At 40.6% G+C, this 27,667-nt stretch overlaps 1 protein-coding gene across 1 annotated transcript; it reads right to left on the bottom strand.

Annotated features, from left to right (window-relative positions):
- Positions 1-8,894: 8,894 nt before the first annotated feature.
- IFT57 (intraflagellar transport 57) lies at positions 8,895-27,392 on the bottom strand. The gene is made up of 11 exons (XM_042788611.1): positions 27,242-27,392; positions 24,755-24,917; positions 23,558-23,676; positions 22,529-22,619; positions 19,299-19,367; positions 18,624-18,746; positions 14,205-14,276; positions 13,471-13,602; positions 12,480-12,542; positions 10,546-10,612; positions 8,895-9,331 (listed from the first exon to the last, which is right to left on the bottom strand). The coding sequence occupies exons 1-11, from the start codon at positions 27,334-27,336 to the stop codon at positions 9,153-9,155; spliced, it is 1,173 nt and encodes a 390-aa protein (XP_042644545.1). The 5' UTR covers positions 27,337-27,392; the 3' UTR covers positions 8,895-9,152.
- Positions 27,393-27,667: the final 275 nt, after the last annotated feature.

Below are 27,667 nucleotides of genomic sequence, written 5' to 3'. Positions count from 1 at the left end.
AATTGCGGGTTCTGCTCTTTGACACAAATTTGATCTTGCAAACAGGAAAAAACAGTGTTCAGCAGGAAACCCACTGGAGTTACCACTGCTGAACCTGTAAAACGGCTTCAGTTTTGGTTGTAATTTCCCTACTGCTTGTAAAAATTATACTGGACAGGCATACAGGAATGAAATCCTGTATATCTACCTAATAACAGCAGATAAATGCAGTTCATCTCCAAAGATGAAGGAAAAAAGTAAAAGCAAGAGGGAAAACATAGTGCCCTGGAAAGGGTTACTGTGAGAATTTGTTTACCTTTCCCAAGGTAGCAGCCAAACAATGACAATTTTATTGACTTGTAGCTGTTACAAGTCGGGTCTTGCTTGTCCTCCAGCAGCACTTTACACTGCCATTAACTGTTTAGTTGTGGCTGCAACAGACAAGGCAGTTATCTCCCTGCCTAACAGCTGAAACAGCTCCCGCTACTCAGAGACCAGAATTGGAAGAGCTGCTAACAAAGGAGGTCTGTGCGAAAACCAGCGTTATTCCAGCAAATCCAGCACACTGGGCTCTCCCTTCCTTCTCCTCCTCCCCCCTCCTCCTTCCGTTTACAATTTCCTTTGCTTGTGTATCTGTTTCTGAAGTCACTTAGCCTCTGTCCTCACCTAACCTTTTAACTTCCCCCTGTTTTTTCACCTCTCCTTATTTCCTTTGATTTCTCCTCCTGCCTTTGGACACCAAAGGTAGTTCTGGTAAACATCAGGTTTGTTTGGGGTGTTTGTGTGTGTGCATATGCTGGGGGGGGAGGAATGTACTGGGACTTACGTTAGCTCATGTTAAGGCTGTAGTGAACTCCAATTTCATACCAGTCTGTCCTCCTGACCCTCAATGCCTCTTTTTTCCTCTTCCTTTAAGCAAGCTGCTAATTTCTTTCTCGACTGTGCTTTTCTCTTGATGTTCACTCCCATAGCAAATGCACTCATGTCAGTGCTTTCGCTTCCTTGCTGGCTTCCCCTGCAATCGCAGCTACCTTCTGCCCCTCCACATCACAGAAACAGCCTCATCCAGCTACTGATGACTCTCCCCAGGCTGCAGCCTTACTGTTTCTTTTCTGGGATTGTTTCCATGCATGGGCATGTCCAGTTATTTCCTCGTTTCCACCAGCTTTTGTCCTCCAAGTCTGTCCTCCATGGGAGCGATCACAACTGCCTTGTCCTTAACTTTGCCTTCCTTCACTGCACCCTAGGAGTTGCAGATGCCCACAGGGTCTCAGATCTGTTTTCAGCTGTCTGCAAGGCAGAGGCACTGGGAACGCGGTCTGCGATTCGGGCTGGCCACTGAGAGCAATGCCCTTCTCTGCCTGAAGCAACTTCTCACAGAAACCCGCATCGCTTCCTCCTGACAGGGTGACATGTACGCCCAGGCACATGATTTCTGGGGAAGAGCAAGGTGCGGCTCAGCAATTTGAGTGATGTAACTGCCCTAGCTGGTCGTGTGGTGGGAACAGAGATCAGCAGGAAAGCTTAAACTCCGTTGGTTCCTGGGTGTCCTGGTAAGTGTAATGCAAATCAGTCACTCAAAATAGCAATTGTCACTTGAAAAATATGACTCATTTTGACACTCTTGGCTGTTTTAACCGTATAAATCATTTGCAGGGCTCTAATGACTCAGTGCGAAAGCTTGCCTGCACAGCTTGTGAAAGGCGAGGTCAGGGCTAGAATTAGCCCCAAACTGAGTCCACCACGACACTTCTTGTAGGGTGGCAGTCCTGAATGAAAGGGGACCCTGAGTGCAGGCAGCTGTATTCCAACACAGGGTGAAAAGCACCAAGAAGTGACTTCCAGTACTAACTTGAGCAGCCGCTGAAAACAGACGCCTTTTTTTCTGGCTTTTGTTTTCAAACGGCCAATAAGAACAGATCAGCACTGGCACCATTGTCTGTAATAAATGTGTTTTCACTCAGTGGAAGACTGGGGCATGTTGTAAACAATTATGGCACTGAGTAAGGCACAATCAGTCACAGAAGTGCCACAAAGGATACATTTGCCAAAGCATGGTTTAAAGACCAGGATCTGTATAATGGAGCTAGCATACTTAAGACAGTGAAAAGTAGGTATCGGCATTCTCTGGGATGAAATATAAAATGGACTGTCATAGAAAGACTTCATTGCCCTTTACTGCTGTTGCATTTTCTGCATCACAGAAAAGCTCTATCCTCTGCTTCTCAGAAGGTCCCTCACTGATAGACTGGTATTTTGTGTTCTGAGTAACTGAAAAATAAATACCACGTTTCTTTTCAGATGCAGACTTAGTTTACTGTTCTGCAGTGAGAGATCCTTCTGTGTGCTATGGGTCCTGTTCATTGCTATATTCTTGCAGCTTTATGTTGGGGTCACTCTGCTAAAATCAGGGATGGCAAATTCAGGTGTTCAGAGACACCCCACGATATGTAGCCACAGGATAAAAATCTGAGTCCTACAGGGAACATTATAGCTTCCTAAAGGCTACATCCTGTGGCTGTATCTTCTCGCATTTTTCCTTTTCTTCCACCCCTGGAGAGAACATCTTCTTTTCACAAATGAAAGGTTTTCTACTCCAAGGCAAACCTTACGCTGATAAAGGTCAAGTTAAGCTGCTTTGAAACTCTGGCTATCAGTACAGCTCTTCAAGAGGCAGGCAAAAAGGAAGTTTCTTTCCAGAAGCAGGTGGTTTTGAAAGCTGTAACACAAAGGTGTCTCTCCAGACAAAGTGATAAGCAGATCCATCCAGAGTTCTGAGGCGTGAGGCGTAAAGGTTACAACGTATGGAGAGAGGTGATGAAGATCTGAAAAAAACAGGTGAGGCAGGAAAGCTAATGCTGACTAGAAGAACATTTAGCCAGACCCCAAGAACAAGCCAAGAGAACGAGTCTACCAGGAGAAGGCTTGAATTTGGGAACAGCTTGTGTGATTTTTCTGTGTTTTGTTTCGTTCATTCTGGGCACAGGAGTTACCACTTGGCTTCATCACCACTTTCTCCTCCCCCTGATTAGAGCACTCAGTGAGGTACCGAGTTTTGATTAGCTGCTTTTAGCAGAAGGGAGACAAGCACCATGGTGTTGCTTTCCTTCTGTATGTAGCTGTAACAGCAAATTCAGTCTGCCTGGCCTTCTACAGTCTCCTACAGGATTTTCTTAAATACCCTGTGGGGAAGCTAAGGTTTATATGGCAGGATAGGTGGGACCAGTTTCCTGCTTCTGATGTCCTCTCTACACACGCCCCGGGTCTGTTTCAGACAGAGACACACTGGGTAGTTTCCACCTGGGTTAGCAGAAGCTCAGACAGACTGACTGCATCAGTTACATTTAGGTCCTCTTGTCAAACTTTCCAGTATTTGGAGGGAAACATCATCACAGAGGAGTACACTGCGCACCTGAGAGGGATGAGGATTAACTAGAAGCAATGAAAGGAGAATAACTAAGTGAAGGCAAATTTTCTCTATTTAAACAAGCTAATATGGAAGAGCTTTTTTAAGGAAGCTTTTTCATTCTATCCCTTTGAATTTTTTTCCTGTATATCAATCCTGCTCACAACTGAGAGGAAGTCTGACTTTCAGTTGTTATCTTCTCTAACACAGTTACCCGCAATTCTGTTTTTCAATGGGGAGCTCACAAACCCAAACACAGTATTAAGTTCAGTCTTGTTCAAACAGAAATGTCGCAATACTGGAGTATTTACAGCAATAAAAGTCTCCAAACCCGCGGTATCCTTTCTTCCCCAGGAACAAAGTCTTCTCAGAACAGTATTTTTTATTCTTTATTGCCAGTATGACACCAGTACTCAGCGTTGTCATCACGTCTGTACTTCAGGAAGCTTCTTCTCCCAGGAGCCACCTCTGTAGCCCCCTCCACCGCTACCAAAACCCCGCCACACACAAACCCAGCACAATGATACAGCTGAGATGATGCAAATCTTCAGTACGTTTTCCTTGAGCTTATAATATGGGTATTCTGCAGAAGGCTGTAATGAAATGGCTGCTAGACATATTAGTACAAAATTAATGAATGACACTGCAGATCACAGAGTTTTCATTGTTTTTACCGTTGTTTGATAACATTTGCCAAACTCGGCAGAAATCCCTCCTGCCATCATACCAGGAACTTGTGCACTTCCTGTAACAAAGGAAACAATGATCAACCGATGCTGTCAAACCTCTTGAAACCTCCTGCACCATTTTTTGGCACTAGTTTCCGGCAAAATTTCACAAACAGCCTGTCTCCTGTGGTCTGATTACTGGCTTGTATTCCTTCCCAAATGGGTTCTTTGAAAGGAGGTAAAATGCTCATGGACCAGCAGTGCTGAGAGAAGGACAGAAAGAACTCTCAAAAATACAAAATCCCCCCTCCCAAGAAACTTCAGCCCTAAACCTAGAAGAGGGATGGGAAACTTCTGATCCAGGGGATGCCTACAACCCACGGTTTAATTCTTCATGTTACTACCGAATAACAGTAAGATGTCATTTGAAGTACTGTCATCCTTTGAAAGCCACAGGAACAGGAAAATATTTTGAATGAACAATTGCAGTTAGTGAGTGACTGGGAAGAATATTATTAGAAATAATTATTCTGTACTTCTGACCCTAAAATATTAATCTTTGTAGATTTTTACAACAGCCACCTCTGGGATGGAGTACCAAGATACAACCACTCTTAATTACTTAAGACCAGAAATGAAAAAGAACAGAGTAAAACTAGCCAGTAAGTGAACGATTGGCATATTCAAATTGTTATTTACTCTCGGTAAAAAGCTCTCAACCCTGCTCGTACCAGTGTTGCCTGGGAGTAACTGTTTGCAAAATGGCAGGGCTGTTACTAGCAGGCTGAAAGACAGATGTTTCCAGCAACACCAGCCAAGCCCTGGAGCAATAATAGCCAAGTATTAGCTAATACGTGAGAAAGCCCTGGTAATGGTGTTTGCTGAAGGGAGAAATACATTGAGAGGAGGAAATAGCAGACAAAAATACCTTTTGCAACCTCAGAGCCTCCTGTGGAAACTCCCAACCTATAGAGTATTCCCGCCGAGAAGCTGGTGCTCATATCCTCTGTTTACTTAAGCTCACAGGTACTGATTTCATAGGCCAGGCTTTTCCCAAGTTTTATTTCAAGCCCTTGTCAGAAAACACCCAGCCACTTCCTGAAACGTTCATACACCAACAAGAGAGTGGGAAGCGGTGGCGCTGCAGGACCCGGGGCAGGGCGTCCACAGGCTGTCAGGCCACCGAAGCCTACTGCTGGTTTTGGGGAAGTGAGGGGCAGAAGTGCGCGCACCACGTGTGCGCACGCGTGGCTGCCACGTGGAGGCACGCTGCAGCGCTGGCGTTCGGGCCGAGAGCCGGCGTCAAAAGAAACAGCATCGCACTCATTGCTGCTTCTTTTCTTTTTTTTTTTTTTTTTTTTTTAATTAACATTTGTCAAACTTGGAGAGAAGCCCAGACTGCAAAATTTGGACGTAAAATTCAAAGCGCTCAGAAGCTGGAAGCGTTCACACGCAGGCTCTTCATTTATGCCTAGTCTTTATTATAGGTCATGCAGAGATGACTTAATTGCTCTTACTGTAACTTACAATTAGCAATACAGTGATTTTTTTGTATGTCATGGTGCACAGATCAGCTATATGGCAAAAAAAGTGGCAATGTTTAATAGTAGGTGGGCATTTGTTCTCCTTTTCAAGAAAGAATTCTCCCTGAAGTTCCTCTCTTTCGGGTGGGGGAAGAGGGGGAGGCCTTTAATGCTGGTCTTTCACTTACTGGCTCCCAAGATACAGTGAGAGTGAAAATATTTTGACCAGGTCTGCGAGTTGTTTGTAACAGTGGTTTCTCAAATTCACGTGAACTTCTGGTTCACCCTCCTGCACAGCACTCACCGATGCAAATTCAAATTACTAACTTGTGCCATTACTGAAATACTGAATTCTTGGCATACAGCTGAAAGACACTATATAACTCTTGCAATTTCAATATTAAGTCACTAACTCCACAGAAGGTTCTCTATGAGAGAATTGGATTAAGAGGTAAAAAACCATCCCTTACTTTGAACTTTTTACCAGAACAGCACAAAACATTCAGCAAATCATGCTGTCAGCTGACATTCAAAGAGAATGGGGGTTGGAATATTGTATTTATTAAAGTAAGACGGTAATGCATGCAACATCACTCTCAAACGTCCTAAGTGGCCCGTAAACAGCACCTCTAATAGGGCACTGAGCACTAAGGCTACTTCCAGTTCCTAGCAGGGCACTTGCATCCTTAACATCCTCGCCTAGAGATAAGATAGCCCAGGGAAATAAGACGTTGAGTCATATTACAAAGTTCAGAGGGATTTCAGAGCTGCAGAAACCCTAAGAAGTAATACGTTGCTAGCGTTCCTTTTCTGGAGCTTTGGGGAGTACCTGCAGGAGAGCAGGCTGGCTACTGCTGAGCCTTTCGCAGCCACACGTCTCCAAGAGCCAAGTCTCAGCTCTCCCTGGGGTCACATCTGAGACTGAACTACTGCAGTTCTCATGGCAAAGACAAAGCCTGTGGCTCCTCTGACCAGATTCAGCAGATGAAACTCCTTGTTTGTCCCTCTGCCACTACTGGATCTGTCTAGAGCTAGCTTCCATTTGGCTTCTAGGTGACATGGAACAGTGACACCGTGCCTCCATGCTGGTGTATTTCAGAGGACCGAAAATGTTAAGATACCTTGGAAGAGGAGAGCTGTCTATAAAGTTGACTCTTACAAACAGTCCTTCTGCCTCAAATATTCTTTAGAAGAGAGACTGGTTTTATCTCACAGCACAGCTTCACATACATTTTACTTAGAGACAGCTTCGTTTTGTTCGTCTTCAGTTCTGACACTGCATTAGATAATGAGCAGTGCACGAAAAAATGTGAATCAAGTGATTTAATTCTGATGTGGCTTCTGCTTCCTGCACTGATCCAGCAGTGGAATAATTACACAGATAATTGCTTTTATAGAACAGCCTTTCAGGCTGCTTGTGACAGACCTCATAGCTCTCCTCACTCTTTTAAAGGAGGGTGGTGTAGCCACTTGCGGGATCGGTAAGGTTGTTTTCAAATTGGGGCCTAAATGGGCAAATGCCATTCTTTACCAGATGACAATTAAGGGCCACGTATCACTCTTGAGACAACAACAACAGAAGTGTCCTGCTTAGATTAATGCAGCTTCAGACAGTACCATGAAAACAACGTTGATTAATTACATATAATTAGCACACTATTTTGGAATTACTTTGGCATAAAGGAGGCTAGCTTTTCTTCTGGTGATTTTTCTACCATATTAGAGGGGTTTTGGCCATGCTTGTCTCAACAGATTCAATTCTAATATAATAAGAAGCTCAATTCATAAGGGAAGGTTTTTGATTAATTGTGTTCGTTATACTAGCATGAAGGAGGAGGTTTTTTTGGAAAGTATTTACATAAACAGCATTTATACAGCACAACATTTGCAATCCAAAAGCATCATTGAGCTGCTTTGTAGTCAATGCAGAAGGGGATTGCTTTATCTTAAATTAAAGTAAACCCACTGTTAAAGTAAATATGCAGTAGCAATACCACCTAACAAAGGGAACATGAATAATAACTTTTCTAATTTAAGCTGTATGTGGGAGGGTATAGGTAGGCAGCAAAAGAAGTTAGAAACCAATTTCCAGTGTGATTCATAGAGATTTTGAGCAGCTGCTTGCACAGGTAAATTATAATAGTTGACATTTACATACAGCTTTTCACTTATTAAAATCTGATGGGTTTAGGGCTTTTTCTTTTTTTGGCAAATGAAATACTGAAGCACAACAAAGTTAAAAAACGGGCTCATGGTACCGACTATGTCAAGTGTCTTGACTTTCAGACACAGAACTGATCCACTGATTTTGCAAAATCCTGCTCACCTTTAAGTGAGAGAAATTAATTGTGAGATGAGTGGAACTGCCTACAGAAGTTACAGGAGGATTTTAATATCACTGGACTTGTACCAATATTGTCCACAGCTTATGAACAATGGCAACCAAAAGGATGTACTAGTACTTTAATAAAGTATTTCTTTGTTCCACGCTCCTTCACTACCAACAATGACTAGAATCACTTCCTACCTACGCATTTACTAAGACAAAGGGAGCTCCCTGTTGCCATTACATTTCCAACCCCTTCCTCCTACATTTTTCTTCTCATTCCATATTAACTAGATTTGGCAACATTTTTCCTTAACAGAGATCAAAATCAGGTGTTCTGACACAAGAACAGAAAACAAGAGTAATCCCAATGATGTCCACAGAGATCTACTACATACTATAAATGAAAGCAGCATTTGACCCAATGCTAATATTAAGTGACTCTGAAACATGATACATAGAAAAAAATTAGAAAGCCAACAGTAATTTCCAAATGTACTGTTTCCACATTCTTTGGTCTTGTATAGATTTTGTTATCATTGCTTCTGTTAGAGGCAATGTAAAAAAGCCATTCATACTGGTCTTGAGGACCACCCCCAAGAAAAAACTCCAAAAGCAAACCAAAAAACGAGGAATAGGGTGGTTGTCCATTCACAAATTTGTGTAGGGCTGCCTTAGGAGCATGCCAGTATCATTGAAACATTAGTTTGTCGCTTCATTCCTAAACTTCAAAGCAACAATTTACTTTTACTTGCAGCTGATACCAGTTTTGTCCCAACATTTTAGAAAGGGTAATGCTGTATTATTTCAATATCATCAATTAAGTACTTTATACTAAATGTACATAAATGGCAATAATAGACATTTTAAATTCCTTTCAAGTCCTTTGCAAGCAATTTTCTTTCAGCACTATAGAATATCAAGATTACAGGCTGTCAGTATCATTCTGTAGACTTTCACACTACATAACATTCTCCAATGAAGTAGAGATATGCTTATTAGTAAGAATTTATTAGTATATTTGGAAGGCATCTGCAGTAAATCTTTACAGCACAAAACTAAACGTGGCTCCACGTTGAGTCCAAAGCGTGCATGGTACTTCTTAAAAGTGCATGACAAGCATCTTGTTAACAAAGAAACAAGAAAAAAGAATGTTCCCCTCCTCCAACAAAAAGGAAACCTCTAAACTAACAGAAATGCAAATGGTAGAAAACTGTATTTTGGGCAAACCAAGGCAGCTCCAAACAATTTTAATAGGCACCTACTGTGGCTTCTGGAATCATTGTTGCATGCATATCTCTAGTCATATTGGATTTCTCTTTCAGCTTTGACTGGAGTAACGTGTGTTCCATTACACCGATTTGTATGTCCATCTGAATGGTTTCTTGCTTCAGTTTTGTTAAGGCCTGTTTAATCTTCACTAGAGGAGCTGTTCAAGACAAAGATAAACAGTGCAACTCGGTCAGCTACTTAACACAAAAGCATTATTTTCTATAACTCACTCCTTAAAATTGAAGAGTTGAATGAACAAAAGGGCGTTCTACTCTAAAGGCATGATTGTACTGATACATCATTTTTCATATGCAAGACACTTAAAGATAGAAGTAGGTGATGACAATTTTGCTGTCTTCTTGGCATCTAAGATTGGCATATAGATATGCATCGACATTAAGATAGGTTTGTCAATGATGTGTTTTGTTCAGCTGAAAGCCCCATTCCGATACATGACTTGGGGTTTGGTAGGGAACTGAAGACATCTTCAGCAGGAGGTCATCTTACCTGTGAAGAGCTACTAACATGTTTTGTGCTCCATAATTTGTTTCTAATCCTTTGCTTCCCACTAATATCACCCTAGGGATGCTGCCGCTGCATCAAGCTTCTCTTTATAATTCTGGACTCTAGATTTTATCCCGACCCTTGGCCATGCCATAATACAGAAAAGGTGGTGTGAAGCAGGTGAGTAGCTCCATCACAGTGAAGCAAGGGTGCACAAAATTGCCTTAAACAATAGCATTTACAACTACTTAAATAAATTCGATGTAATGATTACAGTTAAATATGAATACAGCTTGCATATTTAGCCCCACTGTAACATGCATCAATTTATTTCTGCATTTATACTCCTTATACATTTGCAACAGAATGCATTTATCAGCAAAAAGCTCAAAAACCAAATCCCAAGTCTTAGAGAAACTACTTTAAATAGGTGAATATTAAAAAAGTCCAGACATCAAAACACCAAAATGAATTTTCTCACTGACTCCAGCCAGCCTTAGTCAGGGAATCTAACAGCTACTGTCAGTAAGTATTTCAGAGTAAAAGGGCTTGAACCTGTAATGTGTGAATTTCTTCCAGTGGGTTGATAACTGTTCAAAGCAGACACAAAATCAATTTTTTCTTTTGGATTTTTACAAATAATTTACCAAAGGGAGGAATCCTGGAATCTTTACTTTCTGCAGACTTACATAACCTTTTCAAAGAGGTTTAGAAACCTGATTTTCTTAGCCACCTTTTAAAATTTTAATATTGGTATTTTAGACTAGTCACTCATTCTGGTCTTGTTTTATTTTTCTTTAATAAAAGACAAATGATGTCCTTTCACTGAGAAAAAAAGTGTTCGGTTTTAGGCAAAAACATACTTACCACCATCAGTCATACTGCTTCCTTTCTCTTCTGTTTCCTGCTTTACTTTCTCTAATACTTCTGTAATCTTAAAATAGATATTTTTTCTTAATTAAGCCAGATGAATGTCAAGTTAAAAAAGAAAACAAAAAAAATTCTCTGCTGAATATCTGTGTTAAGAAAAAATTAACTAGTCTATCTGAGTTGTATAGGGAGGAGCAATTTTTTTCAAACATTAAGAAAAATTTAATTTAACTTTTAACTAAATTAACGTTGTAAGAATTACAGCAAGAGAGTAACAACCTCGCCAAACAGCATGGTGTAACTGAGAATCTGTGCATCCCAAACCAATGAAAACAACAGTGGAAGTGTTGCAGTATGATGCTGGATGGAAGATGGGAACCAATATCCCCGCAGACCAAGATGCACCAGATGACTCTGCTGGCTGCCCTTCTGGAAGTGTCAGGACTTCAGCAGGTTACAGTGGAAACCTGAGAAACAGCACTGCTGCAGAGGAAGGTGCAGCAGTCAAGCCTCCTGGCAATGGCAGGGGTACGGGTATGCAAAATGTGTGTATGAACATTAAAAGTGCATTTCAGCACTGACTGTCTATTGACCAGTTTGTATTTGTAGACAACGAAGAAAAATCAAATATATGGATTCTAAGGCACAGTCTAGGTAATAATTCAGTATTTTTGTCTATGATGGCGTAGACAGTGGCCATTGTCTAGAAATGGCCCTTCATTAAGGCTTCAATGAGTCTCTTCAGTAACAAAGAAGAAGCATTGCTGCATTGTTATTGCACACCTACAGCGGTACTGCTATCGCCAAATGGACTGAGATTTGACTGCACACTTGAAAGCAGATCAGTAGTAACATCCAGTGTGTCTAGTTTATCTTAGCTATGCACCACTGCATCTATATAGTTTGAAGGCTGCCAACTGGTAACATATTCATCATTACTAATCAGTCAGTAACTTCCAAAGCACAAACACATTAGAAATCTGAAATCATCATAAGGTACTCCCTTTTTCAAACTTACTTCCTTGAGAGTGAAAGAAGCTCTAATTCTGCAGAATCTATACACTCAGAAATCTTTGCTAGAAAACTCTTGCTAAACTGCTGTATTACCTACTGCAGTTGGACTAGAGGATTGCTGTAGGTCCCTTCCAACTGAACTACTCCATTCTATTCTAAAACATCTCAAACTTGTTTTACAATTTCCAGCACATTCTTATGGTGTAATCTATTTTATGTGACTATTCCAGACACTTTATCGTCTAATAACTAAAGTGGGTTTTTCAAACCCAGAGTCATTAAAAAAAAAATTTCTGAATTGGACAAAGGGCTGAAATATTTAGAAATCAGTCAGTAATTCTACATGAAATGCCATGAAACACTCAACATGTTGAGGTAGTTAGGAGTCTGGGGATTTTTCTTTAAACTTGTCAGAGCACTGATTTAATGAAAAAAAAACAACAAACAACAGAAAAACAGTTTTAGGTATTAAGATAATTTGACTGGTATGGAAAAGTTACTGTTTAGTCGAGTATTGCTTTTACGTGCTTAGAAGATGAAAATTTCAAATTGTTAATTTTAACTAAAAATAAGAGTGAAGGTTTTCTTCTTCCAAAGACTTTATGGCCATGACTTGATTAATCCTCAATAATTCTAGGACACATGTTATATAATACAGAACATTTACCCTCTTTTACAAGCTGGGGAAATTAAGAGCTCACAATAGTTTGCCCAAATACACAAGTTAAAAAACAATGGCAGCCTGGGTTTAAAATTTAGGGACTAGACTAGATCACTTCCACTAAACAAACAGATGAATCCTTAGCACGAGAACAAATCAGAAAGAACTGGGTTCATAAAAACACAAAAACTAAACACCAACTCTCTGAAGATCATTATAAAATAAGCAAAAGAAATTATGTGAAGATGTGTTTTACCTCAGAAAGCACTCTAATCCTTTCAGTTACTCCTCCACTTCCCTCCTGGTACTTCTCCTTAGCCTGGGAAGAAACATGGGTTTTGCTGTAATGACAAAGCTGAAGAGCTGTATGCAGATAGTTCATAGAGAACACCAAAACTTGCTCTCACATGTCCCAATTCCAGAAACTCTTCCACAAAGTCCCAATGACATTTACAGCACTACACGTATGAGGACAGGGCTTGAAACATCAGCTCCTGTAGTGACTATTATTCAAAACTTTAAAGCAGTTTAAAAATTCTAGTAGCCCTAATACATGCACAGTAAGAATATGTTTTCTAATCATGTACATGAAGAAATAAACATAAAGAAAATTTGGCAGAATTGAATCCTGAAACACAGAATACTTCTTCATCAACAGTAAATTACTACCTTGAAGTTTCTTCATGTTTAACAGTAAGGCAAGCAGAAAGCACTGAGGTCAAATCCTGTTAGCTTTGTTTTAACGTCATGCCCACAAATAGGAGGGCTAGCCAAATGGCAGTTTATACAGGCCTCCTAACTAGGGGATCAAAAAGCTTCTCAAACAGCACTCTACTGACATGAAAACTAAATGAAGCAAAAAAGTAATCAGAGTGCTTTGTGCATGTTAGCACAAGTAATCAATATAAGAAATGAGTGCTGGACTGAAACTGTAGTTTTTCCACTCATCACAGATGTGTGAACTTTACAAGGAAAGCAGAACTAGCAATTTACTAGCTGCTAAAGACTGGCAACAGATTTACATAATATTCAGGCAAAAGCCATTTACTTTCCCCTGTAGAATAGTTGAATAAAAATTGCTAGTTTAGCTTGGAAAACTATATAATTTGACAGCCAATCAACATTTCCCCTGCTTTATATCCAACAGCAGAATTCACAGATAACTCCTCCGAGTCTTCTTTGCCTTCACCCTCACTTAATAGCAAGTTAATACTGGAGAAGGCAACAACAAAAGATCAGTGCATTACCTCACTCAGCAAGGCTTGTGCTGAACGGTACTCTTGAACCAAGTGCTCCAACTGATTGTTGATGTACTTTTCCCTGCTATTGATCTTTTCCAATGTTCTGCTGATTTCATTATGGAGTTTGTCAAGGTAACCCTAGAAAAATCATACGCTGTGGGTTGACAGTATACAGATAGTATGCAAAGAGTATTAAAATAGTGCTATAATTAAGAAAGGATGTGGAAGCCTACAAGTGAGAGAGAAAAGTAGTACAGAAATGCTGTGTTTAGCCAACAAAAAATTATTCCTAATGTGTCCTGGCTTGCCCACCTCCAAAACACGTATTTCAAGCTTTACTGCTTCCATCACTCTCCCCTCAATTAATTACAAATGTCAATGTCAGTAAGTTACCCTAACAACAGCATTTGACAGTATTTGGGGTTTTTGTCAACACTTATTTTCAGACTGTATTATTGTATTATTCTATTTTGCCCTCTGTAGTCAGGATGTACTTATGGTAATGCATATGTTAATGAACTTTAATATCCTTGTTAATCCTCCCATATACAACTCTTTCCCACAAAATACTTTGCCAGTCCCACTTCCCTTATCATCATTATCGTACATTTCCCTTTTTAGTTTTACAGCATTAGCACATATAAAATCAAGGAAAAAAAAAAATCAATTTAGTTCTTCACGTATATCAAAGATAAAAACACTGACAGATCAGCGAAATATTCTGCACATACAAGACATACCCTAGTTTCTTTCAAAGAAGATTCAATTCCATCCTTATGCTGATGCATTTGATCTACATGAATCCTCCAATCCTAAAAAAGATGCCACAAAGTAAAACATATGCAAGTACAACTTCTGTCTTTCTCTGGTTAGTAAACAAAGACTGGTATGCAAGGCAGGGTCAGTTCTCTTTTACACTATTACCATGTATCATTCTGCCACTGCCACATTCATATCCAGAGGTCCTTCCTTAATGTGACGCAATTTATAAATCTCCTGAATGTTACATGTGACACTCAGATCCATGAACAAACACTGACATCCTCACTGATACCATAGTAGCTAGGCTTTTTAGAGTCTGATCTTCATGGAACTATTTCTGTTAGAAACCACTCTGGGCGCAAATATGGAAAATATTGATTATGGCTGCACTGGCTGAGCTTCCTCTTAGACTAAATGAGTGCTTCAAATGCCCAACACCTACCAGTTCCAGACAATCACATCTTCCGTTTCTACTTAGCCCTTACCATTATCAGAAGAAGAATGGAAAGAAACGAAAGAGTCAGAAATACCTAAATGTTTTTTGATTGTGGGACAAAATTAGAAGGGGTAAAATTATTTGCAGCTTCTAGGTCATAGGTAACATACATGGACTCAGGGATGGGGGATGAGAAAAGGTGCTGTTTTAACTTGACAAGTAGGCATCTTTTATTTATAATTTAATTGCTTATTAATTATTATTTACTTAGAATTCCAGTTCCCAAGCTTTATCGCAAATTTTCCTTATCAATGCAAATGTTTTACATCTCTCAGACACAAAGCACAGCTGCAAACAGCCTGTGAGTTCAAAATGAAGCAGAGTAGCAGCACTGCAGCATTACTGCTATTTCAATATTGTGTTTCTGAACCTGCTAAAAAGTATTTCTAAGATTTTTAAGCTTTTGGAACTGTACTGGTCTTGGTGTTAAAAAAATAGTGATGCTAATAAACCTTTTATTGCTTGAAATCAAACCATAGGAGACTTTCTTGTAAAATAGGTACTGTAAGGATGTGTGGAAAGTGATAGTGTTTCCTTCAGTAAGATTATCTGATCAACGACCCTGCCAAAAAGGATGTTAAAACAGAGAGGTACAAAACTGACCGACAAACAATAACGGAGGCAGTAACAAGAAACACAACTGGCTAGTTACACTAATGGATAAGGGCATGTGGAGTGTGAGAATGTTTGTATCAGTACAATTACCTGATTGAGGATCTTGTCAAAATGGGATGATAAGGAAAAGGAGGAGGGAAAAAAAACAAGACCTACAGAGACACAGACCTGTCAGACAAACACTAAGGGAGACAAGGACAAGAAACAAAGCTCATCAGTCACACTAACTGATGGACTATCAAGTAACGGCAAGCATCACTTCAAATAAGGTAAACCTGGCCCTTGCAACTGCTAAGAATGCAAACGTGGTGGGGTTCTTGAGAGTCAGGAGGAGGGTTGGTGTGACTACGCAAAGAGATAAAGCAAGGTGCAGGGGAAGGAACAAAGTGGAGAACAGAGAAAGGTAGAAGAGGGGTTGGTCATGTGTAACTCCTGCTAGTCAGTCCACATGTCTGAGCCCTGTGCCTGATCACTGCAGTCTGTCCTATCATCTTAGTAAATTCTCTTTTATCGTTCTGTGCAATCTCACTCTCCATCTCGTGCATGTATGAGTGCTGCAAGGACTAAGTGCCAGCTGCTGGTGAGAAGGGATATGGGGCCAGCAACTGGAATCAGACCAGGGCTGTGTGTGTCCCAGAACTGTGGTGTCTGCAGCCAGAGAGAGCGGGGATCTCGGTGCCAGCCACGGGAGCAGGTGAGGGTCTCAGCCACCAAGGCAGAACTGGCGCGTATCCCAAACTCCAGCTACTGGGAAGGACTGGTCTGAGTAAAGCAAGCAAGGGGCTCAATGCCAGCAGCTGGAGCAGAATTATGGGTCACAAGCCCGTGCTGCTGGTGCCAGCTCCTGGGGTGGGGACGAGCAAGTGTTTGCATCTTCTCTAAACTTCCTGTGCACGTGTAAAATTCAATAGCAGACTTAAAACTGAACTAGCTACCAAGTAGTAGGCCCTAGATCCAGGCTGGGGCATGAGGCAGGCAGAGGGTATATGCTGGTATGCTGGAGGACCCACAAATGCAGAGTGCCCCTAAGACAAGGGCATGAGTGGGCGCATCTGTTTGCTGGCAAGCACCAAGCTGGACTAGCTGGCAAGTAGAAGAGTACTGAAACAGTTAAGAGGGCCCAGGGTACAAGCAGGCAGATCAGACAGTCAGAAGGACCACGCTGATAGTTGAGAGATCCATGTGTGTGCTTGTGCATCTAGAGAGAAGGGGGTGTGTGTGCTTTCACTGCTGAACTTCAATCTTAATTAGCTGAAGAGCAGGAAGGTGGCTTGGCTTTCTATACTTGTATTTTATGGGAGTCCTACAAGTGCTGTTAAAGACAGGGCCTTGTTTATGGCTGTTTGTGTAGCTGGCCGTGTCAAGGTCCTCTGTGTGTCTGTGTGATCCATGCTTAACTTCACTACTGGTTGAATCTGCAAACAGGAAAGAAGCAGCAGCTGCATCCATCAGTCTGGGCTGTGGACATCCCCAGGCACAAGGGACTGGGCTGCAGCACCTGAGCAAGAGGAATTCCCAATCTCTGAGCTCCTGGAGGATACAGCCACTTATAATATACAGGCACAAACCAAATCCTGGCTTAAAACAACTGCACACTTAAACATGTGCCACCTTTCAATCACAGGCATTTTCATAGATTTGAAGTGAGGCTATCCCCCTGCGTAGGGCACACACATAACTACCAAAGGATGGGTGCTTCCCTCTCACTATCTCAGAAGAGCACAGCCGAGCACCTCCAACAGCCGTTCAGCCCGTGAGGTTCGCCTGCTGGCTACAACCGCGCTGCTGCCCGCTATTCTCTTCTGGAATGAAACAAAGGCTAGTAGAGAAAATGTGCCTATGTTGGGTTTTAAGTTTGCAGCAGACTCAAAATCTTTTGTTGGTCTGGTGACAATTGTTCACAATTTGCCAAACTTTGGAGTTTAAATAAAAGCACCACCCCCCACACACACACCTCCCACCCCTGTCCAGGACTTTACAAAGTTCTGAATGAACGCCATCAACCCTCTCCTGGTACTACGTTTACATGCACAGCTTAGGAAATATAATATGATGCTTTTCTTGTAGAATGAAAAAAGGCCAAGCACTTCTCTCCAGTTATTTCTGAAGGCATGAAAGCACAGAAGCTAGAAAAAGAAGAATCATCTTTTTATGTTCATTTTGATGTATTCTGTAAAGCCAAGAGATGGTGCGTTAAACTGGAAGCTAGTCATCCTCAGTTCCCACAGTGGCTTTAATTTTCCATGTATGTCTTTATTAAGTTTTAATTTCTTACTGTGAGAATCAAGCATCGTGTCCTCTGGAACAGATGGACTTGCCAAGGATCACAGAAAGGTGGCCCAAACCAGGCAATTCTTCACATAGAAGAATGCAGTATAGTGCAAGACAGGGAAACAATTTAGCAGAGAGTTGAGAGCTTAGCCTATTTTTGGCAACACAGTTATTTTTCATTGAATCCTGTATCACTGATGCAGATTGCTTCAACACCCCAACTAGCTGGGTCACTACAAATGAGCAATTTCAATACTGCACTGATCTGTGTGTGCTATACAAACTCCCAGAAAGAATGCTTATGGCAATGCCAGGAATAGGTCCTAGGTTTGGACTTGCCAAAGATAGATGTTTGCTTCTAAGCTGCTCATTCTAGACTCCTTGAAATAGATTATGGAGAGAAACGTACATTTCCAAAGAAATTAGGAATTTCATCTTGAGGTAGTTATCTGGATAGCTAAGTAAAATCAGTGGAAAAATTACTCACTTCTTTTTGCTAAACCTAAGGAGAGCACATGATGACTAGATCAGATATACAGTCCTACTTTATTGTCATGTAAAGTTCAGCATGATGAATTCCATACAATCAGTCTTTCATGTAACTGACAGATAGAACAGTTGAAAGATAAGTTCACCAGCTCTCTTCCAGGGAGCTGTTTTAATAGCTGCTAAACTGAGGATATAACTTTTCAGAAGTGGGAATATATTGGAAATGTTTAATGGTTTAAGAAGTTTCCTCTCAATAAATATATGGTAATAAATATATGGTAATAAGGTGCCCTGTAAATAGCAGGAAAAATTGTTATTATATAATATTAGAAAAAAAAACTACTGAAAAGTATTACTTCTGGGGTCAAAGTGACAAAGGTTCAGACAAGATAGCACTGGAGAGCCCACTATTCACAACCGTTGGCATGACAAAGGAAAAAACCCAATGTAAGTGGAAACTAAACAACATTGACTGAAATCACACTTTAATTACCACGTGTACACACACAAGTCCATTCTTGCATACCTTATTGTCAGTCCTGACTGTAACCTTCAGCTGTGGAAGCACACGTTCCACTTCCAGATTCCACTCTGCTGCATCTGTCGTGGACTGTAAAATCTCTTCTTGCTTTCCAGTGTCATTCATGTCCTGTGTAAAAATCACAGAGTTTATATACAAAATGTTATCGTTATGCACAGTGGGAACTGCTAGAAATCATTTTACAATGGCTTACAGTGTTCCTATTCAAAAAAAATATTTATATGCAGAATTATCTAGATTACAGATGTAACATATTTCTTTAATGGCTTTCTTTGAATTCATAAAGATTAACAATTAAAATAAATATAGCTTCGAATCATATTATAAATTGAAAAGAATGAAATGCATATAATAAGAAATTATAATACATTCCAGAAATAGTGGGGGTGAGGGAATGAAAATATATTCAAGAAACCAATACATGTTTCCCTAAAAGTCTCTGCAAAAATTTCTTGCAAATGTTTCCAGCAACCTTGCACTGATATCAGTTTAGAAACTATCTGCATATTTTTCTTTTAAAATAAGCAGATTCATATCAGTTGGAATTTTTTTTTTCAAGTTTAGACTATACACAGATTGTCAGACTTAAATCCAACAAAAATAAATTGCTGCTACAGATATAAAAATTTCTCAAGAGAGCACTGATGGGTAACAACTTACTGATCTGTATGTTTGTGCCTTTAGAACATTCAGGTCAATAAAATTTTCTTCACTGTCTGACTCTTCTTCCTTAAGGAAAGTTGCAAAGTAAGACTTTAGTAAGTATTGCACAATCTTTCTCCACAATTTTATTTTGCGTGAGCACAGGACAAGGGGTATTAATTTCCATATTTCTGGACAAAACAGGACATGGAAAGTTTATGATAATGGAGCCTGTATTTACTTGAAAATCGTATGAGAAGACACAGTATCTGGGGCAAGCTGAAAGATGAAAGCTACCTTCAGGGTGCCACAGTATTTAAAAACTAAACTAACCAACCAAAAAACCCCCAAAGCCTAAGCCCACTCACATCAAACGGTCCTTTATCAATAGTTGTATGGTAAATGTAATTTCTTATGTGTTTCCTAAAGCTTTGGATTAAACTTCAAACAAAACACCAAATTGCAACCAGACCTGAACAAAGTTTTCAAGAAGTTGTCTGCACTACATATTTGGAGTTAGAGAATGATGCCACATTTTAAGTGTGAAGAATGATACAATTCAAAGTGAGGCAATTGATTTGTTTTCTTGTCCATGACACACACTGGGCAGAAGGCTTTATAGAATTCTCTAGTATAGTCTCAAAATTGCATTCCTCAGTGACCATGATCAACTCAGAGCCCATCACTGCATAAGTCAAAGATGCTTTTTCTGTGCATTACCCTCCATTTATCTATATTGAATTTCACCTGCCATTTTATCACCCATACATTTCACCCCTATACACCTCGTCCTTCTGTAGTTCTTCTGTTTGCCATCTTTTCTACCAAGGCCAGATTTCATCATCGACCTCCTTTCTAGACAAATCACGAAAACTGCAATAACACAGGTCCTGGTGAAAATCTGACATCTTATTCCTCTATCCTACCTAGTTTTTAACTAACAGGGACCACTATTTTCTTCTGGCATGTTTGTCCCCTAATCCCCTAAATACTTGCAAGAAATTAAGGGTACCTGGATTGGCATTATATTTTGCCAAATGGACAATGCATATTTATGCAGCACTTAGAACAACATATTACAACACTACCATAACAACAAGACTAGCTTTCAGAACTGGGAAACCAAACTATGCAGATTTCCTGCACGCCCAGCCTCTCTGGCTACTGCTGGCTACCTAATACAGGCTACCCAGTTCTCCAGGATTTATAGAGCTAGGCTTGTCTCTGTCAGCCTCATCAATTTCATTTAGAAGAATGAAAACCAGAAGAATCAGTGAACCTCATTGTTAGCATTTAACTACTGGAAATACTGCTAAATTTAATTACGGATACAGCTAATGCATCCAGGATATAGCAATATATTGGCAGCAACAATGGACTAGGGGCAATAAATTTACATCGGCATACAATCAATCCCTGTAGAACCAGTAAGGGCTCTAAAAAGTTGCTGTCCACTTGGTGTAAACCTAGCTCAATGGTTTTATTAACACACAAGCTCAGAAGAGCTAATAGAACATGATAGTTGTGAAAACTGTGACCTATAATACTATGTGAGAGCAAATCCAGAGGTTCTTTGAAGGGTTTCAACTGTGTTTTAGTTAACTGTTTTGTCCCCACTTCCCCATTTAAATAGCTTAGACCTTAATGAGACATAGAAAAGAGCAGACAGCTGACTGTTTTCCTATTTGAAGCTTCTGTGGAGACTTCAAAGCTGCTAAAAATGCAACCAGACATCCACATCATGGTATTTGCATATTGTATGAAATTTAAGAATAGAAGTTTGGAATTTTTCTTGGCAAATAAATATAAGAAAACTAATGCAATACTTAGGAAAACTAGAAGAAGAGGAAGAAAAGAAGCAAACTCTTCAACTGTTACATTCATGTGCACTATTGTAGCATGTAAATTGGGACTATAATCAAAACCATATGATAACATTATTGGCCCTCTATTTCCAATTTTTATGACCTTTAATTTTTCCCAAGCACTTGAAAAATGTGAACATGGGATAGTTGTGGCATTTTCTATCCAGTGTTGCTGGGCCTTAACAGTCTAGAAAATTGTTTTCTCCTCAAGTTATTTACTGACACAAGCCTGCAAGTGAGCACTTCCAGGCTTACAGCCTTCACTATTTTGGTTTTGAGCTCCATTTATTTTGCACAGAATCATCAGCTTTTGGAGAAATCAAATGTCAAACTAACTTCCCTCTGTAATTTTCACTTTGTCTTCAGTTAACTTCCCTCTCCAGAAAAATCTTAAGTCAGCTGTAAAAAGACTCACTTTGAGGACACCGACAGGGGCCTGTGAAAATGATAATGTCTTGTGAGCACATTATGCTACCAGTTTACAGTGAGACTCCAACTCTCATCAAAACAATCTTCTGAGAAAATCAATCATCAAGAAACAATTTCTGTTCAACATCCATCCATCAGTAAGTCCTAAAAGCATATTTGAACTTACAGGTGTATTTCATAGGCTGTTTCATAGACATGACAACTTCACTGTAATTGTTACAGTTAAAAAGCAGGAATAAATAAGACAGTTGATCCTCAAAGATTGCCATCTTGTTGGTAAAAGGTATTTCAAAGCACACAGAAAGACTTATCCTGCAGTCAGATGATGGGTTATTGCCACTTCATTCATGAACTATATAGCGATGAGCTGCCATGACCTTTGTCTACAGAAGCAATTCTGCAACCTTTATTTAGGTCTTTGTTGGTGTTTTTAAGCAAATGCTCTGTTTCCAGTTGTTCTTCTCTATCTACTCTATTCCCAGATCTTCAGACCAACTAAGTACCAATGTTACTGTCTCCTATTTGCAGTGAGGTCTGAGTTACAATAGTGAGCACTCTATTAATTAAGTGCTGGAAAAATTTTTAACAAATATTAGCCAATTCTGTAAACAGGGATTGAGGTTTCATTTAACATTAACAGCCTGTAACAGCAGAAAACAATCCCGAATCTGTGTAATTTTAATGTATGGTTAGATTCCACTTCACTTTACGTTCACTATAAATGCACATAAGAACATATGCTCTGACCCAAAGAGTTAACAACCTTATCTGGTAGGAAACAAAAAACTCTGCGGAAAAGCTGACCGTGCAGGAATGGAGATGCAGGAAAGAAGAGCAGTTGAACAGCTAATAGAAAAAACTTCATGAACAAAGCCAAACAAAATGATCAGCGAGTAAAATTTTCTTCATAGTTGAATAATACTAAAATAATCAAAACAAGTCAAGTAAACCTACCGCAACATCCTCTTCCAGCTTATTAAGTGTTAATTCTGCATCATCTTCTGTTATTTCTTCTTCTTCTAGCTCTTCTGTTGGATATGCTGGCCTAAAATTAGATCAAAGAAGAGCAGAACTTTTAAACACAGTAAATTGAAAATACCTCTGTAAATTCCTCCTAAGCAAACAAAACATTTCATAAGAAATATGGATGATGTGGAATATGACTGGACAGTGATTAGTTAACACTGAGCCTCAAAAGTCTTTTTTTATCTTTGACTGTCTTAAAAGCAAGCGTTAGGTATTATACATAGCAGTACAATACATTCATACTACAAAGACATCCGGGGAGTAAATTTAGATTTGTTTTCTCTTTTGATCTAACCTCTTGAAATTCAAGTGCAAGTCACCACAGACTTATTTTCAGTTTACAGGGGAATTTGAGTGCTCAACAGAAGTAACAGTAAAATATTTCCAAGGTAGAAATTACTTCGCTATATCCATTTCAAAACCCATCAGAGGGAAGGAATAAAATGACGAACACTTTTTAAGAAATACTCATTTACTTTAGATTATCTGTTATCTAATTTCTCCTGAGGTTTCCTTTGGATTAAATACTCAAAGTTACTGTAGCCTACTTGTAACACAATCAGATACTGTGCATACCTCCGACTGAGGAGGTCAAGAATTTAGCTACGGATTGATAGGCTCTAAAAGGAGATTACATGATTCAACTCAACTGTCAGATTAACAAGCAGTTATGCATAGGAAAATGACAAAATATAAAAGGTCATCAGTCAAATCTTTATTAATTAACTAAGTTTATTAATGGCCTAAACTCATCCTTTCTGGTAATAGACTAAATTGTGTGAAATTGCATTAGGAATTAATTGGTCCCATTGCTTCAAGCCTAGTTGAATTTTGCATCTCAGGAAACATCAAGTAAAACATTTTTAGTCATTACTATGTTTTGTCTTTACAATTACAACTTACATTTGTTTGCTGGAAAACAATGCATAAGGGAGGATGCTTAAAAGTGTACTATACCTTTTCCAGCTAAAGCCAGTGTTTCTCAAGGCTTCTTCAGCTAAACAATTAAGAACATAGCACACTTGCTCTCCACAACCTGTCTTTAATTTTGAGGGAGGAAAATCCACAGGCCTGCCCTAAAATGAAGAGATATGCTGTTTACTAATGGCTCCCCATCAATCCAAGTTTCCTCTCAGGGAGGTAACGAGATTTTTTTTTTTTTTTACACTAAAACCAAAGTGTCCATTGTGTATGAAGATTTTATTAATGTTAATTCATATTCTTCCCCTGTGCAGTTCCAGTCAGGCAACAGAAGGAAAAACAGAACAACCCAAGGAACAGATGCAGCATAAAAACCTTAAGGCACCTGGTAGGAGGATACACATTGGGAGCAGAAAAGTCAGAAGCTGCAAGGGAGCTAGATGGTCCAGCACACAAGTGACGTGCTGGCAAGGTAAGAACAGCTACGGAGAAACTCAAGTACTGAGACTTAATGACCAGCTTTTCAACATTGCTTTGTTTGTTCCAGATTTGATTTCTAAAATATTTTATGCTTATTTATTGCTGTCCTGCAGAATAAACATCCTAGTTTGGTACGGTTTAACTCCTTTAGAGAATGGTGTTCTTAACATCATTCACAGCTGTGACACAGTATAATCTTCCTTAAGATCATACTTCCCATAGGTCAGTATATTTTCCTGACTTTCAGGGTTTTTTGTTTAAGAATTGAAAAAAAATCCCAATAGTTCCTGACAGTTTATGCAACCTTTTACTCCTTAACAGGAAAATGAAGAAAACATGAACACCATTCTACACCATTCCTTCACTATGAGTTATACCATTGACTTTGTCAGAAGAATCACAAGCACTGTATAAAATTTCAATAATATCTCTGCAAATTATGCTGCTATAGATGAGCAACATATGTGGAACTACAAGAAGTAAGCCCAATTTAATCCATTTTACATACTGTGAAACAAAACTAATTGGAATCATATACAACATTGTGTAGTGCCAAGAAATTAGCAAGGAGGTACAGACTGCATAAACTTTCAATTAACTAATTAACATAGTACAGACATAGATAGGAAAAGTCTGTCCAGACCTTGGGAACATAATCAGACAGGAGAGGAAGTGTGTCATTACTGTTATTACTGTTATATGTGATGCACGTGCTTGAAATACACTTGGGAAAACAGCATGTTCAACACTTACAAATGATCGCAATTCTGAGAGTACATTTGATATGATTGCATTGGGGTCATCATATTCTTGTGGCTGTTCGAAGGGATGTCCCGCTTTAGTGATCAGCCAAGCAGCAAGCGTGCAAAACATAAAGAACTGCTCACCGGGATTAGTGGGCAGTGCAAAGTAGTGCCTGTTTAAAAAGGGGAAAAATGGTAAATATTTTGAGCTCCTGAAGCTCTTACAGCATTGTAGGCCAGTACAGGCTAGAAAGCAGTTTCTTTAACTGCCCTTCTCACGAGTGATCCATCTGAACTAAATTCAGGACGTCTAGTTTCACGCATAACTACAATAGACTAAGTTTGCTACACGCAGCTCATCTGTTTCCTGCTTTGAGTAAGCTGTTCATCAACATCAGACTTCCAAGGAATCAAATGGCAACTGGGTATTCCCCTCTCCTGCCAGCAGGATTATAGCTTATGTTAAACATGAACATTCCCACATAAACCCAAGTTACTCCTCTTATTTACCTGAGCAGACTCAAGTCATGATAAGCTCAATTCTGTTCTCATTTAATGTTAGAGATGCAGAACCCATCCCATCACTTCATAAAACACCACCACTGACTAAGTCTATGCAATGGATTAATTCAAATGTCCCTTGAATAATGTAAAGTACTTAAAAACTCAAAAGAATTAAAAGTCAGAGATCTGCAATCACCAGTAACTTGTAGGCCATAAATGAGCTAAGATTTTGCTAAATTTCAGGCTTTTTTCACATGGCAAGTGATTTACAGTGCAAGACAAAATTTAAATTTGAAAAACATCCTCTGGATAGATTAGCAAAAGTGATAACTACTGTCAGCATCACACAGCAAACAGCTCACTTCAAAAACCAAAATTAAAATGATCCATTGCTAAAGCTTTATACCTTTACCCATGACACTGGAAGCCAGGGTGGATTTGTCTCATCTTTTATCTACTTTAGAACACACTGAAAAATGCTTTAGAAGTGCACATTGCTTTCCATTAAAGGGAGTTTAGACAAAGAAAGGTATCTGTATTTGGGCATACGATTATGCCTCTCTAAAAATAAATAAATAAATGTTGCATCTAGTGACTGAATGGAAACTTGAATGGCACTTCCTTGAAGAAGGGAGAACAAATTTACTGAAGCCTCATTGCCTAAACAGATGTGTCCTCTTTACTGCATACTGCCCTCATCCATACCACTATACTGCAGTAACCTCACTTCCTGATCCCTTCTTAACTCCCCCGAATACTCTTCCTGCCAACAGCAATACATCCAGCTCCTTTTGCTCTAAAGTTCCCCAACCTCTTCCCCTTCCCATATTCCTCAAGAGTGGCAAGAGGCTAGTGTACCCAAATCAGTGTGCAAGCTCAGACCAGGAACATGTTTTTGAAGCAATCCTTCCACCCATCCTCACCTACTGTGCTTTGGGTCACTTTAGAGCGCAAAGTATACAAACTGGATCTATTTTGGATCACACTAAATTGATAAATGTGGTCCTAACGAGTATTTGGCCAATAAAACCAGACCACAGTTAGTCCTCCCAAAACATAAAGTGTGTGCACACCGGGTACTCGGAACCAAACTCTTCCCCTCACAGACACAGCAGCTTGCTAAAATGGACAAAGGTTTGCTTCCTTACTCCAAATATATTGATGGTCAGACAGCTGGATAAAACCAGCTTACTGCCATTGAGCTCATACTTGAGCCTCCTTCCCAGCAAGAGAATAGACTATGTTCTTTTCCCCGCTATCAAACTGTTAATTATCAGAAGCTTAACTGTGGGACATGCTGCTGTGGAGCCAGGTTGAAACTGACAGATGGACTTGGAAGTTATTTGGGCAGGGGGGATGTCGGAAGCACACTGGTCCCATTTCTAAAGCTTCCTGCTTCCCACCACGATTTAAAACCAAACAACAACAACAAAAATATTTGTAACGTGTGAAACAAGTATGTGCTAGAGATTAAAATACAGACTTAAAAACAATGGGTCCAAGCCCCTTTACAAATACACCACAGATAGTTATTCTGAATACAAGAAATTCATTTAGAATAGAATTAATCCTCGCACAGACGGACTGGCATGCAAATACTGAAACCCAGGTTACCGACTGGGGGCAAGGAAGGCCAAGTGACTATTTACGTATCACATCTCAACCTTTTGAAGGACTTCTCGCTTTGAAAGCTTCAAAACCATACGGGGAAGTGGCAGTTTTTCCCCTGACGCGGGCACGCTGCCACCCGGGAGCCAGACTTCCCGCCCGAGCCCCGGCACCGCCGCGGCGTCTCGGCCCCGCCGTAGCACTGCGGACCCTCACGCGTGGAGCTTCGCGCCCTCACGCGTGGAGCTTCGCGCCGCGCGGCGCGACTCCCTCGCCCGCAGCCAGGCGAACGCCTAACGGGTGAGGCCGCCGCCACCGCCGCCCTCCCCGGGGCCTCCCGCGCCCCCGGGAGCCGCCGCCGCCCGGCGGAGCGGACGAGGGGCACCTGGAGAGCGGCCGCATGTTGTGGCGCCGCAGCGCCTCCTCCTCGTAGCTCAGCAGCTTCAGCTTGTCCAGCAGATCCTCCATCAGCACGAACATGTGATAGGCCGCGCCAGGGCCCCGCTCCGCCACCGCCCCCTCCTCCTCCTCCCCCCCCCCGCGCTCCCCCGCCGCCGCTCCGCGACGGGTCCCGCCACCACCTCCGGCCACCTCCTCCGCCATCTTGGAGCCCCCGCCGCCGCACCGTAACCAAGGCAACCGGCCCTGCCAATCCCCGCCCGCCTCGGCCTCGAGGCCCGCCTCCTGCCCCAATCAGGCGCCGAGAAACCGCCCCTGTCCGGCTCGGCCCACCAATGGCGGGGCGAGGCAGGCGGGGCCAGCACCTGCCCAGCGCTCCGCGCCGGGGCCCCGCCTCGCCCGGGCTCTCCGT

This window comes from Tyto alba, unplaced genomic scaffold, assembly GCF_018691265.1.
Source record: "Tyto alba isolate M040663 unplaced genomic scaffold, T.alba_DEE_v4.0 Super-Scaffold_14, whole genome shotgun sequence".
Taxonomy (NCBI): domain Eukaryota; kingdom Metazoa; phylum Chordata; class Aves; order Strigiformes; family Tytonidae; genus Tyto; species Tyto alba.
The sequence above is the reverse complement of the archived record's forward strand: the minus strand, read 5'-3'. Positions and strand labels throughout refer to the sequence as shown.

Bases quoted from the DNA above. Each gene is read 5' to 3' on its own strand.
- IFT57 (XM_042788611.1), bottom strand. From the start codon at position 27,336: ATGTTCGTGCTGATGGAGGATCTGCTGGACAAGCTGAAGCTGCTGAGC. The intron at 19,368-22,528 runs GTAGGTTTACTT...ACTTTCCTTAAG, and splicing joins AGCTGGAAGAGGATGTTGCG to GAAGAAGAGTCAGACAGTGA. The intron at 13,603-14,204 runs GTATGTCTTGTA...TGATTTTTCTAG, and splicing joins CTTCTTTGAAAGAAACTAGG to GGTTACCTTGACAAACTCCA.